Source organism: Salvelinus sp. IW2-2015, unplaced genomic scaffold, assembly GCF_002910315.2.
Source record: "Salvelinus sp. IW2-2015 unplaced genomic scaffold, ASM291031v2 Un_scaffold649, whole genome shotgun sequence".
NCBI classification, from domain to species: Eukaryota; Metazoa; Chordata; class Actinopteri; order Salmoniformes; family Salmonidae; genus Salvelinus; species Salvelinus sp. IW2-2015.
This window is the reverse complement of record NW_019942589.1, coordinates 22,543-37,379: the sequence shown is the minus strand read 5'-3', so window position 1 is coordinate 37,379 and position 14,837 is coordinate 22,543. Positions and strand designations below refer to the sequence as shown.

General features: G+C 41.3%; 1 protein-coding gene across 1 annotated transcript in view; it reads left to right on the top strand.

Annotated features, from left to right (window-relative positions):
• The window catches only part of LOC112068690 (inactive ubiquitin carboxyl-terminal hydrolase 53-like), a 22,478-nt gene extending 8,869 nt beyond the window's left edge, over window positions 1-13,609 (top strand). The window contains exons 3-6 of the mRNA XM_024135887.2: window positions 6,458-6,536; window positions 6,631-7,514; window positions 7,794-7,882; window positions 9,636-13,609. Coding sequence (XP_023991655.2) covers window positions 6,458-6,536; window positions 6,631-7,514; window positions 7,794-7,870 — 1,040 coding nt within the window. The 3' untranslated portion in view covers window positions 7,871-7,882; window positions 9,636-13,609. The remainder of the gene's footprint in view (window positions 1-6,457; window positions 6,537-6,630; window positions 7,515-7,793; window positions 7,883-9,635) is intronic.
• Window positions 13,610-14,837: the final 1,228 nt, after the last annotated feature.

Here is a 14,837-nt window from a genome sequence, read left to right as displayed (position 1 = left end):
AGTACACAACAAGTGACCCTGATTCAAAATGGCCGTACTTCTTCATTACACAAAGGAAAAACCCTCAACTAATTTCTAAAGACTGTTGACATCCAGTGGAAGTGGTAGGAACTGCAAGAAGGTCCCTTAGAAATCTGTATTCCCAATGAAAATCCATTGAAAAGAGAGTGACCTCAAAAAAAATAATCTGAATGGTTTGTCCTCGGGGTTTCGCCTGCTAAATAAGTTCTGTTATACTCACAGACATGATTCAAACAGTTTTAGAAACTTCAGAGTGTTTTCTATCCAAATCTACTAACAATATGCATATCTTATCTTCTGGGGGTGAGTAGATGGCAGTTGAATTTGGGTATGCTTTTCATCCAAACGTGAAAATGCTGCCCCCTATCCTAGAGAAGTTAAACTAACTGTTTTAAAGTCACCATTGGCCTCATGGTGAAATCCCTGAACAGTGTCCTTCCTCTCCAGCAACTGAGTTAGGAAGGTCACCTGTATRTTTGTAGTGACTGGGTATATTTATACACCATCCAAAGTGTAATTAATAACGTCACCATCGTCATAGGGATATTCAATGTCTGCTTGTTTTAATTTTTTACCCATCTGCCAATAGATGCTGTTCTTTGCAAGGCATTGGAAAACCTCCCTGGTCTTTGTGGTTGAATCTGTGTTTGAAATTCACTGCTCAACATACATTCTTTAAATGTATGTAGTTCTGTCCTTGAGCTGTTCTTGTCTATTGATGTGCAGTACAGTCGTGACCAAAAGTTTTGAGAATGACACAAATATTAATTTCCACAAAGTTTGCTACTTCACTGTCTTTAGATATTTTTGTCAGATGTTACTATGGAATACTGAAGTATAATTACAAGCATTACATAAGTGTCAAAGGTTTTTATTGACAATTACATGAAGTTTTCAAGACCTCTGCAATCCGCCCTGGCATGCTGTCAATTAACTTATGGGCCACATCCTCACTGATGGCAGCCCGTTCTTGCATAATCAATGCTTGGAGTTTGTCAGAATTTGTGGGTTTTTGTTTGTCCACCCGCCTCTTGAGGATTGACCACAAGTTCTCAATGGGATTAAGGTCTGMGGAGTTTCCTGGCCATGGACCCAAAATCTCAATGTTTTGTTCCCCGTGCCACTTAGTTATGACTTTTMRCTTATGGCAAGGTGCTCCATCATGCTGGAAAAGGCATTGTTCGTCACCAAACTGTTCCTGGATGGTTGGGAGAAGTTGCTCTCGGAGGATGTGTTGGTACCATTCTTTATTCATGGCTGSGTTCTRAGGCAAAATTGMGAGMGAGCCCACTCCCTTGGCTGAGAAGCAACCCGACACATGAATGGTCTCAGGATGCTTTACTGTTGGCATGACACAGGACTGATGGTAGCGCTCACCTTGTCTTCTCCGGACAAGCTTTTTTCCAGATGCCCCAAACAATCGGAAAGGGGATTCATCAGAGAAAATGACTTTACCCCAGTCCTAGCAGATACTGGTACTTTTGCAGATATTCTTGTCCCTGTATGTTTTTTCCTTGGAGAGAAGTGGTTTTTGCTGCTTATTGACACCAGGCCATCTCAAAGTCTTCGCTCCCCTGTGCGTGCAGATGCTCACACCTGCTGCTGCCATTCTGAGCAGCTCTGTACAGGTGGGCAATCGCAGCTGAATCAACTTAAGAGACGGTCTGGCGCTTGCTGGACTTTCTTGGGCGCCTGAAGCTTTCTTCACAACAATTGAACCGCTCTCCTTGAAGTTCTTGATGATCGATAAATGGTTGATTTAGGTGCAATTTTACTGGCAGCAATATCTTGCCTGTGAAGCCTTTTGTGCAAAGCAATGATGACGGCACGTGTTTCTTGCAGGTAAGCCATGGGTTGAAGAGGAAGAAAATGATTCTAAGCACAGAACCTCTTTTTGAAGTTCCAGTTGTTTACGAACTCAATATTGCATGACAGAGTGATCTCCGCCTGTCCTCAACTAAAAATCAATCACACCTGTGTTAAGAGAGATCACTGACATGATGTAGCTGGTCTTTTGTGGCGGGCTGAAGTACAGTGGAAATTTTTGGGGGGATTCAGTTAATTTGCATGGCAAAGAGGAATTTGCAATTATTGCAATTCATCTGATCAATCTTCATAACATCTGGAGTATACTGCAAATTGCCATCATAAACTGAGGAGCAGACTTTGTGAAAATTTATATTTGTGTCATTCTCAAACTTTTTGGCCACGACTCGTTCCCAGGATAATGTTTCTGCAGGTTCTCATGGTTTCTATATGAAGTCATGTTTTTTCAGAACATTACGAATTTTTTCCTAAACACAAGAAAATATTATAATTCAAAGAACGTTCTAGAATGTCATTTAAAATAGATACAGTGCCTTGAGAAAGTATTCACACCCCTTGACTGTATTATGTGTCATGTTTTGTGTGGACCAGGAAGAGTAGCTGCTGCTTTTGCAACAGCTAATAAAATAAAATCCCCACATACAAAAACTGAGGGACCTTAAAATTATCTGTATGTGTGGGGTACAGAGATGAGGTAGTCGTTTCAAAAATCATGTTAAACTATGATGTTTATATAAATGTCTACTCCTGAACATATTTAGGCTTGCCATAATAGAGGGGTTGAATACTTATTGACTCAAGACATTTTAGTTTGAAAATTTTATGATTTGTAACATTTCTAAAACATAATACACTTGGACATTATGGGGTATTGTGTGTAGGCCTGTGACACACAATATATTTAATCAATTTTAAATTCAGGCTGTAATACAAAAAATTTTTGAAAAAGTCCAGGGGTGTGAATATTTCTATAATAGGGGTTGCCAACAATTTCGGCGGATAATTTTAAAAGAGGGTCCAGATTGTCTAGCAGCTGATTTGTAAGGATCAGCTTTTGACAGGAGAAGCAGGCGGCGGGGGGGGGGGGGGGGGTTGGGAAAGTTGCTGTTGGTAGGAGGTAGCCAGGTCGACACGCATGGCAACGTGAAAAAAAGCTTATTGAAATTCTTGTTTGTAATTAGTGCTACAGGATGCAAATTTCTGTTTGAAAAAGCTAGCCTTAGCTTTCCTAACTGACTGTGTATATTGGTTCCTGACTTCCCTGAAAAGTTGCATATCGCCGGGGCTATTCAATGCTAATGCAGTACGCCACAGGATGTTTTTGTGCTGGTCAAGGACAGTCAAGTTTGGAGTGAACCAAGGGCTATATCTGTTCTTAGTTCTAKATTTTTTGAACGATGCATGCTTATTTAAAATGGTGAGGAAGGCACTTTTAAAGAACAACCAGGCATCCTCTACTGACGCCATGAGGTCAATATCCTTCCAAGATACCCGGGCCAGGTCGATTAGAAAGGACTGCTCGCAGAAGTGTTTTAGGGAGCGTTTGACAGTGATGAGGGGTGGCCGTTTGACCACGGGCCCCTTACGGACGCAGGCAATGAGGCAGTGATCGGTGAGATCCTGGTTGAAGACAGCAGAGGTGTATTTAGAGGGCAGGTTGGTCAGGATGATATCTATGAGAGTGCCCAAGTTTACGGATTTAGGGTTGTACCTGGTAGGTTCCTTGATTAACAGCCATTCGATTAATATAAAGAGACATCTGTTACAAAACACACAAAGGTTTCATGACATTTGGAGATTGTCAAACCAAGCCTTCAATACTGAGTAGGGAGGGATGTATTTTCTGTTTTGTCGAGACTGACATACTCTTCTTGGTTGTGGTGTTGAAGACCTAAACCATGATGATAAGCGCTCGAAGTCGGTAATCAGTATGCGGTTATATGTTGCTTATTGGTTGTGTGTGGTGCATTGGCACAAGAAACCTGTTGATGGAAAATGAATTGCATATATTTTATATCATTATAAATATAGCATCAGCATGTGGAAAATACGATTTCCCCATAGCTGATCGTTGTCTGCAGCCAGCTCTGGTCYTAGTGTAATGATACAGGCAGGGAGAGTGAGCTTGTGGTCGGCAAACCCTCAACTTCATGAAGTCGATATCCACGTTTATAAACACAGGGTTTCTACAGATGTTGTTATTTATGGTGGTAATCATTATTTTTGATTTGAGGGGGAGGGTGTGTCATTTTTTTTTCTTCATATTTCAAACGGTCCCTAAAGAGTTCATAACACCAAATCTCTCAGAACACTTGAAAAATGGTGTTATTCTTACAAAGGTTTAGCGTTATACCTGCAAAATCATAGTAATAGTTCTAAATCAATACAATACATAATGTATCTTCTGTCTATTGTGATGTAAATGTTATACTTAATTTCCATCACACTATCATAGTTCAACCCTTGATAAAATGTTCAAACTGTATTATAAGATGAATTTGTATATACTGTACATCCGAGCAAAGACAAAATCCTCAGTGTTTTGAAAAGAGAGATACCAGTATTATCTTCCCCTCCCCCATACCAACGTTTCAGGGAAACATAGGCTTTAAAAAAGAAGGAAAAGCAGATTAAGGGACTGTTCATTTTGATCCCCTGACTTAATGGTGCTAGATTATGGCCAACTGAATATGGGGGCAATAGGCCCTAAACGCAAAGGACCTTTGTCATGACTGCAGAGCCCTGGTGAGTCATGCAAAATCAAGCCCTTCAAATCTCTTACGTTCTAATCTGCACAAGCTATTTAAAAAACATGACGATATCCGAGAAGAAAACGCTAAATAAACCTAGTGTGGAAATAGATTTTGAGCCGAGCTAACAAATGGCCTACCGTTGCTACTGTAAATAGCAGTACTGTAAGTGACACGTCAAAATCTATCAGACGTGTGTAGTACTGTAGGTCTCTGACTATTTTCCACACTGATAATGAGGGTAGGCAAAATATAAAAATACAGTAACATCCTGACTCAATGATTTGTTGTTGCCATGTTGAGAGGTCGATCTTATTAAACCTTGCCTAAGCTCGACCCTCTTGACTTTGTTTCCTAGAGGGAGTTTGTTGCGGTCTGCCTTGATAGCTAGATTCTAGACTTGTAGATTCTGTGCTCGCTACATCTTTTGACAGGATGCACAAGTCCTATGTGAGTTTGAGGGTAAAGATGACCTTCTATTCACATTTTATCCTATGTGTATTTGATGATAAATATGATATTCTATGCCATTGTATCTTATGTGTATTTGAGGGGCCAGAGTATGGCATTTTAGTCAAGTTTTATCCTATGTGTGTTCAGAGGCTAAAGAAGACATTTTAGTCACATAAAAAAAAAAAAATTTAAACACTGAATAAACGTACACAGAATGTCAATTTGGATTGTGCGCTGGTTGACTTTTGGTCTCTAGAATGCCAAAAAGTTGATTTAACCTGTTCACCCATTAAGCCCCTTCACATTCATTCATCTGACAGTAATCCCCAAATGCTTGTTCAGATGCCACAGCTGGACTTGACTGTTTCCGCCTTAGTCATTGTTGTTAATATGTTAGCTTGTGTGTAGAGCGCTGTGTGCTCCAGTAGGATATGTTCCCTGTAAAATATATAAAAGCTAAGCTATTCAAAGCTTTGATTGCAACTGAATCAAGTGCTGGCCCCTTTTTTAAATTTTCATGTGATCGAGTGTTGGCTGCAAGCACTCTTTCATAGTTTTATGCAAGAGCATAGAGTTGAACATGTTTTATCCCTTCACCTGAATATGTTAGCTTATAGCAATGCTTCCTTCTACAGTCAACCTGTGTGAATCTAGAGCCAAACCGACTCCCACAGCTTTTATCCTTGCATAAAGGGAAGGGAAAAAGGAAGGGGGAAAAATGACGCTTCTATTTTTAAAGTGGATGAATTTAGCATGCATACTGCCTCCTGCTGTGCTGACCGTCTGCCGATTGGTCGATCCAGCAGCAGGGTCAATGGCAGTGGAGATCAACCCTGTGCTGCCATCGTGCATCAGAAAAACAGAACTGCTTTTACTCTCCCAACTCACTGMRACTGTGAGACAAATAGGCCCTTCCCTATTTCTCTTACTCTTTTTCTCTCTTTCTCTCTGTCTGTGTCTGTCTGTCTACCTGCCTGTCCATCCCTCTCTCTCTTTCTTTCTTTCTTTCTTTCTTTCTCTCTCTTGCTCTAATGTCTCTCCTGTGTGTTGCTCTGTTAGTTTTTTTCTCTTCTCTGCGATTAGGTGTTAGTTTCTATGTGTCTCTAGAAAATGGTGGTTTAAATGAAAATGTCAAATACTTATTRCTAATTTATAAATCATGAATTAACAGACCTGATTAACTGTTGATTTAATTTATTCAATGGAATCACCCCCAAGTTGTATTACTTTTCCCTCCTGGACAAAATATCAAGATTTATCGTGGGGGAAAAACTATCCAGACTTTATAAATAATGTAAATAAATAACTCCATAAAATGTTGGTGATTGCATCATTTTGGGGTTTCATTTTCATTTTATCCTAAGCAGTGAGTGTGTTAATTTCAGCTTTGTCTATTTTTCTTCTAGACAAACATCAACTGACATCTCAGGGAAAGAACTGTGACCATCAAGTTCCACATCTCCTGAAAAGTAGTCCAAGTTCAAGGTAATGTTATGTTGATATGTTTAATGTCGTTAATTGTCAATGTGTACATCCATATTTTGTGCACTTAAAAAGTATATTGTGTTCTATTCTACAGACGAAAATGTAGATACAGCCCCGGTAGTTCTAAGAAAGGAGCTGGTCCAGAGAGGGATGCTAGCTCCTCAGACAACAGGAGCAGTCACATGATGGAATCACCAGAGATGAGTAACAACAACAGAGGTGGTCACCATGGCGATAGCCCCGCCCTGCGGCGCTTGGGTAAACCCAGCAGCTCGGAGTGGAACAGCTCCGACAACCTGTCTGGGAATCTCTCGGAACCAGAGGACAGTGCCTACCGCTCCAGCAACATCAAGCCCCTTCTGTCCGAGTCTCCCTGCCCCTGTCCCCCCCACCACCTGGCCTTCCACCAACCCCCCCATATCGAACTAGAAGAGCCCTCATCTCAACATCAYCCCMCCARGCCYCCAKTGCCTCACCCRAAAGCCGCCCAGCYAYCRTCCCCTCACCAGGGGGATGTTGGCCGCCATTGCTTCCGTCCCAGGCTACTCCAAGAGCCCTCCCAGACCAGCCCCCGGCCCAGCGTACGGCCCGCCCCGGCCTCACATACCCCCAGCCCCAACCAGAGGTCGGAATCCAATGGCCCTCTGCAGAGGCCCTCGTCGGGTGCCAGCTCCAAGTCGGGCTCGGACCCAGAYAGGAGCAACCCGTCGTCGYGCGAAAGRGAGGAGAGGCTSCCCATCTGCAGGCCACCTGGACCCGAGTCAGCGGTAGCCCAAGGGGTTTCCCTCACCACGTACTTCAGCGTGGACAATTGCATGACAGACACGTACAGACTTAAGTACCATCACCAGCGACCCCTCTTACTCTCAGCTATCGTGCCCAAAGCACCAACTGAGCCCCGAGAACACCCCAGCCACCACCTGCACCCCGCAAACACACACTCCATGCTAGACCCACCCAAAACCCGGCCTGATGCAGGTAAGCTTGGACAGTCACAGCGGCTTGTAAAAACACATACGGGCAGTCATGTACAGTACACTGTTCCAAAACGACATGTTCTCCTCGTACTGTACAAGTGGTCTCAACAGTAAAATTACAACTCTAATAAAGCATAAATATTAAAGCATCCAAATATTTTAAATTCTGGCATCTGCCCAAAATTTGCTCTGTAAATTTATTTTTTATTTTTATTCCATGTGTGTTTTTGCATTGACTTCATCTATATCTATATTGTTTTATTTTTTTCCTCGAAAACAGGCCATAACAGCAATAAGCCCACTGCAAAATGGAACCCAGTGACAGCCAAAGGACTGGACGAGCGTGGCTATTTGTGATGGTATTACCTGGTAAGTGATAGTTCCTCTTATCAGCACTTTTTTGATGGCTCCACTACCAGATCCTTCTATGAATACAGATGCAGTTTATTTTGTACAAGCATTACTGCACGGCATGCTGCACTCGCCTGAGACAAAATCAGTGAGAGATCGGCAGACACAAAATCATTTCATTTCCCTGTAGATGATGATAATGCATGACATTTCTCATTTTAATTTAATGCAGTAAAAAATATATATTCATCTGTATACCAGAACTTAAGCTGTTCGATACCACTACTCAGGACAAGCACTGACTTTGCTACTTATTGAGGAAATATTTGCTTACAGTAACCATGTTTCCCTCCACCGTTTTTTATGCGACTAAAGTGATACCGTATTTTAAAAAACACGACAGCTGTGATGGAAACAGTTTCGATACAATTTTATAAATGCCGACAGATCATTTGTTTGTTCGACCTGGGGCATTTTTTGGTCTGTAAAATGTATCATGCGAGAAATGGTGGTGGAAAGGCCTTTATGCACATGTATTGATATAATAACCATTATATCGAAGTAAACTTGGAGTCACGCGATGATATAGTGGGTGGTCCTCCCACTACGACTCGGTAAACCATGCAGTTTATTAGGCTACAGATAATAAGTGATGATGAACTTCACATGGTGGTGAAAGTGCACATTGATCTTGATGCTCCTTTACAATATATATCGAATGTCTTATTCTGGTGAGATGATGATCGATGCTTGACTGCCATTTGACAAATACACATATTCTCGCTCTTACACATAATAATCTCATCATGTAGACTAGCCTACCCGCACAGACTACCCGCACTGTATCTGAAAGTTGCTGGTTGAAAATACAATCTATACATTACCGTATTATCAGCAGGTTTGCATGGGCGGGAGTTTCGGCTTTCCATGGTGACATCACCATGCGGTAAATTGATGAATTGACCAATAACAAAGAAAGTCCCAAACCTCTGTGCCAGTGACAGCTAGTTTTCAGTTTTCCCCTCCCCACTCAGACCACTCCCAGACTCCCAGAAATCTATTACAGTAAGGTACTTAATTGCTACCCAGAAACTATTTGATATTGATAAATTAACAGCTGCATTGGGCCTTTAAGAAATGCACTAACTAAGCTGCTCTGGATAAAAGTGTCTGCTAATGACTAAAATGTCAACTTAAACAAGCAAAAACAAGAGCTGAAAAATGCACAACCAATAAACCAGACTTGTGTCAAATACATAGGTCGAATACTGTTAATCAGAAATATTTAGTTTGCGTGGTGCACTTCTTTTACTGTTGCGTTGGTTTCATTGTACTCAACCAAATTAAATGAAACTCCCATGTATTTGAAAATATTTGACATTATATATTTTACCCAGGTCTGCAGTACAAGAAGTGTGTAAGGACAAGAAAGATTTTTAGTAACAAGCTCTATAGCACATTGGTAATGTGGGCCTCTGTAGCTTAGTTGGTAGAGCATTGTGCTTTGAACACCAGGACAGTGGGCCTAGTGGTTAGAGCGTTGGGCCAGTAACGAATGGTTGCTGGACAAATCCCCGAGCTGCCAAGCTAAAAATCTGTCGTTCTACTCCTGAGCAAGGCAATTAACCCATAAACAATGTATGTATGCTTTGGATAAAAGTGTCTGCTAAATGGCATTTCTTTCTTGGAAATGTACTCATGGCGTACTCATGGCGTACACATACAGTATGATCCATATCATAATAATCTACTGTCCTCTTCTTACTCATAGGTCTGATGTCCATGGAAAATAATCTATTGAACTGGATGCCAAAGAGTCTGCTGACTGGAAAAGTGTTGCTCCTAGAACTTCAATTGAAATCAGTGTCAAATGCCAAATCACTGATGCACTGTGGGTTACATAAGTACTTATATGTATTTTGAAGGAAGATACAGTTTGATAGTCCATTGTCAGAGAGAAAAATGTTTATGTATGTTGATAGATGAGTTGGAAGTTGGAAAGGGCAGCCCAAGGCATAACACAGTCAAATATAATGATAACCTGTTGAATATACACTTGCTACAGTGTGACATTGACCTCTGGGATCAAGAGGTGTACCTTTTGGTTTAAGATAATGTGCATCCCTGATCGTGTGGCCAACACAAATTTTATTTCCGAATATGAGCACCAAATTCAGCAATCTCAGAATACAAACACTAACATTGTGTTTGCATACTTGTTATCCTGCTGAATAGACAACTGTTACAATGTTAGCCAACCTGCATGAGGACTTATAAAGAGGTAACAATAGTGATGTYTACAGTATGAGCATGCGCATGGCATACTTTACATTTGTATCCAACCGACATCCAAATTCCAATTGGTTTATGTTATTGGGTCTACTTAAATTATATCTTCACTTTTTTTGGGACCTGCCTCAATTTTTCCACGTACAGTACCGTGCAAGTACTTTATAGGCCAGGAGAGACATCKGATTTATTTCAACCACTGCTAACTTGATCAACTTTAGCCACTGCTAACCAAAAAGTAAAAGGAATGATAGGGGAAAGCTCACTATGTTCAGAATTTGTTGCAAAATCACCTCTAAGTAACTTCAATCAATCAAATATATTTATAAAGCCCTTTTAACATCAGCAGATGTCAAAAKGTGTATATACAGAAACCCAGCCTAAACCCCCAAAAGCAAGCAATGCTGATGTAAAAGCATGAACCTAGGAAGAAACATAGAGAAGAACCAGGCTTTGAGGGGTGGCCAGTGCTCTTCTGACTGTACCGGGTGGAGATTAWAAGAATACATGGCCGTTAAGGCCAGATCGTTCTTCAAGATGTTAAAACGTTCATAGATTACCAGCAGGGTTAAATATTAATCACAGTGGTTATAGAGGATGCAACAGGTCAGCACCTCAGGAATAAATGTCAGTTGGCTTTTCATGCTCGAGCATTCACAGGTCGAGACAGGTCGAGAGGGTTGAAAGAGCAGGTTCGCTAAACAGGTCAGGGTTCCAGGCAGAACAGCAGAAACTGGATCAGCAGCACAACCAGGTGGACTGGGGACGGGGACAGCCAGGAGTCGCCAGGCCAGTTAGTTGTGAGGCATGGTCCTAGGGCTCAGGTTCTCCGGGAGGGGAGAAAGCAAAGAGAGATTGGAGAATTAAAGGGAGCATACTTAAGATCACACAGGACACCAGATAAGACAGGAGAATTACACTAGATAGGACAGACTGACCCTAGCCCCCCGGCACAAAGACTATTGCAGCATAGATACTGGAGACTGAGATGGGGGGACACTGTGGCCCTGTCCTACGATACCCCCGGACAGGGCCAACAAGGCAGGATATAACCCCACCCACTTTGCCAAAGCCCCCACACCACCAGAGGGATATAAACAGACCACCGACTTACTACCCTGAGACAAGGCGGAGTATTGCCCAAAAATATCTCCCCCACCGCACGAGCCCAAGGGGTGCAAAACCGGACAGGAAGATGACGTCGAGTATAGTGAAAAAAGCTAGACCCCTCCTAGGGACGGCATGGGAAGTCAGTGACTTAGCCCCAGTAATAGGGTCAGAGAGAATACCAGTGGAGAGAGGGAACCAGCCAGGAAAAGACAGCAAGGGTGGTTTGTCACTCCAGTGCCTTGCCGTTCACCTTCGCACCACTGATTTGAAGGTATTTGAGTTGATTTTGTCGTGCAATGTTGAACATGGTGAGCAAAGCCCCTATCACTCCCATTGTTAGTAGTGGCTATTTAAACAAATCAAAGCTGTGGATGACAGCTTCTCTGGCTCCGTAGACAACTTTCAGAGTAAGTGGAAAAAATAGAGGTAAGTGTGAAAACAGTGAAAATATCCTTTAAGTTGTCATTATTATTTGTATTTATTTAGTGAAGATAACGGTAGGGATTCAATATGATCACGGGTTATAGCTATTGTAGCTTTTAAAGGCAATGTTCCCACATTCACGGAGATCTTATTCACGGTAAGTGCTGTTAGTGTTGTCTCAATCGGAAAAATAGCATAGTGTCCCAAGGTGTGGAATACTAATGTATTCAAGCATGATAGTGTCAATATGTTTTCGTCAATGCCTATAACCCGCGATCAGATTGAAACCGGGCCAAGGTGTGGTACACTATGCGAGCATGATTATGTCAATATGTTTTTGTCAATGCCTATAACCCGCGATCAGATTGAAACCGGGCCAAGGTGTGGGACACTATGCGAGCATGATTGTGTCAATATGTTTTTGTCAATGACACCCATAGTATCGCAATTTATTAAGGTGCAATTTATTACAATTTTGATGAAGATGATAGCAAGTTGTCCTCTAGATGTTTATGAATGAAGCCAAACAAATATCATTCACATTAGAATTCATTTTATACCGTTTTCATTGTATAAGTCGGGTCCTTTCCTGTCAAAAACCAGGAACCATAACTTCTACTTATTTTCATGTTTTTTTTACATGCATCATTTTGACATTTAACATTGTGAATGGAAAATAGGAAAACATTTTTTAAATTTAAGTAGTCTTAAGTGAGTTAAGAACAAGTTCTTATTTACAATGACAGCCTACTGGAGAACAGTGGGGTAACTGCCTTGTTCAGGGGCAGAATGACAGATTTGTACCCTGTCAGCTCGGGGACTCAATCCAGCAACCTTTTGATTACTGGCCCAACGCTCTAACCACTAGGCTACCTACCCGCCTACGTATTAGGTAAATAACCCAATGGGAAATGGCTTCAGTTTTGGTGATAAAAGATAATAGATAATTTAGTGCAATGCTAATGTATAAAACTTTAAAGGCCCAGTGTAGTCAAAGTCTAGATTTTTCCCGTGTTCTATATATATTTCCAAACTGTGAGGTTAGAATAATACTGTGAAATTGTYATAATTGTAGTGTAAGAGCTGTGTTGAGCTGTTTGAAATTACTCAAATTTCAGCCTGTTTTGGTGAGAGGGAGTTTTGGCCTTCCATGGTGATATCACCATGCGGTAAATTAGTTTTTAGACCAATAAGAAAGAGAGTTCCAAACCTCTCTGCCATTAACAGCAAAAACCAAATTTTGTAGTTTTTTGTAGTTTTCCCCTCCCCACTCAAACACTTCCAGACAGTCCTAGCAAAATTCTTGCTTGAGAAATTGCTATTTCCTAATAAGCWATTMTTGTTTCTTTTTGACCATTTTAATTGAAAACAATCACAGAAACGATTTGATATTGAGTGGCTGCATTGAACCTTTAACACTTCATAGTTTAACACTTTATGGGTGACATTTTCTTCCCACAGAGTAACACTTTGCTTATTTTATATAGGTGGGATGGTACTTTATCCATGGTGATTTCTGAACACTGCAGCTCATGATTTATGTTGCAATTTTGCAGCATTTGGACATTGCCTTGGATCACATGCCATTACATATTGAAAATGTTATAGGTAGCTTGCTCATGCAAAGTGCTTCTTTGTGAGAGGAAAATGTCACATTCCAGATATCTCAACTCCATTGCCTYTTATAAAAAAATTGCAACAGAGCTACATCGTGGTTTTATGGTATTTAAGTCATCAATGGACAAAACCACATTGCGGCTAACTGGGGATACGTACAGTGTCTTGCAAAAGCATGCATCCCCCTTGGCGTTTTTCCTAATTTGTTGCATAACAACCTAAAATTTTAATAGATTTTTATTTTTGTATTTCATTTAATGGACATACACAAAATAGGTCAAATTGGTGAAGTGAAATGAAATAAATTACTTGTTTCGGAACGGAAAAGTGGTGCGTGCATATGTATTCACCCCCCTTTGCTATGAAGCCCCTAAATAAGATCTGGTGCAACCAATTACCTTCAGAAGTCACATAATTAGTTAGACTGTCTACAGGTGGACTTTATTTAAGTGTCACATGATCTGTCACATGATTTCAGTGTGTATATATATATTTCTACGCCTGTTCTGAAAGGCCCCAGAGTTCGCAACACCACTAAGCAAGGGGCACCACCAAGCAAGCAGCACCATAAAGACCAAGGAGCTCTCCAAACAGGTCAGGGACAACATTGTGGAGAAGTACAGATCAGGGTTGAGTTATAAAAAAATATACGAAACGTTGAACATCCCATTAAATTCGTTGAGCGCCATTAAATTCATTATTAAAAATTGGAAAGAATATGGCACCACAACAAAACTGCCAAGAGGGCCGCCCACAAAAACTCGGACCAGGCAAGGAGAGCATTTATCAGAGAGGCAACAAAGAGACCAAAGATAACCCAGAGGGGGCTGCAAAGCTCCACAGGGGAGATTGTAGTATCTGTCCATAGGACCACTTTAAGCCGTACACTCCACAGAGCTGGGCTTTACGGAAGAGTGGCCAGGAAAAAAAGCCATTGCTTAAAGAAAAAAATAAGCAAACACGTTTGGTGTTCACCAAAAGGCATGTGGGAGACTCCCCAAACATATGGAAGAAGGTACTCTGGTCAGATGAGACTAAAATTTAGCTTTTTGGCCATCAAGGAAAACGCTATGTCTGGCGCAAACCCAACACCTCTCATCACCCCGAGAACAACATCCCCACAGTGAAGCATGGTGGTGGCAGCATCATGCTGTGGGGATGTTTTTCATCGGCAGGGACTGGGAAACTGGTCAGAATTGAAGGAATGATGGATGGCGATAAATACAGGGAAATTCTTGAGGGAAACCTGTCTCAGTCCTCCAGAGATTTGAGACTGGGATGGAGGTTCAGCTTCTTTTTTCATCCCCCCAAAGTATTGACTTTGGGGAGGTGAAAAGTTATGTTTTCAGTTTTTTTGTCTCATTTCTTGTTTGTTTCACAATAACAAATATTTTGCATTTTCAAAGTGGTAGGCTGTTGTGTAAATCAAATGATACAAACCCCCCCCCAAAAAATCTATTTTAATTCCAGGTTGTAAGGCAACAAAATAGGAAAAATGCCAAGGGGGGTGAATACTTTCGCAAGCCACTGTATG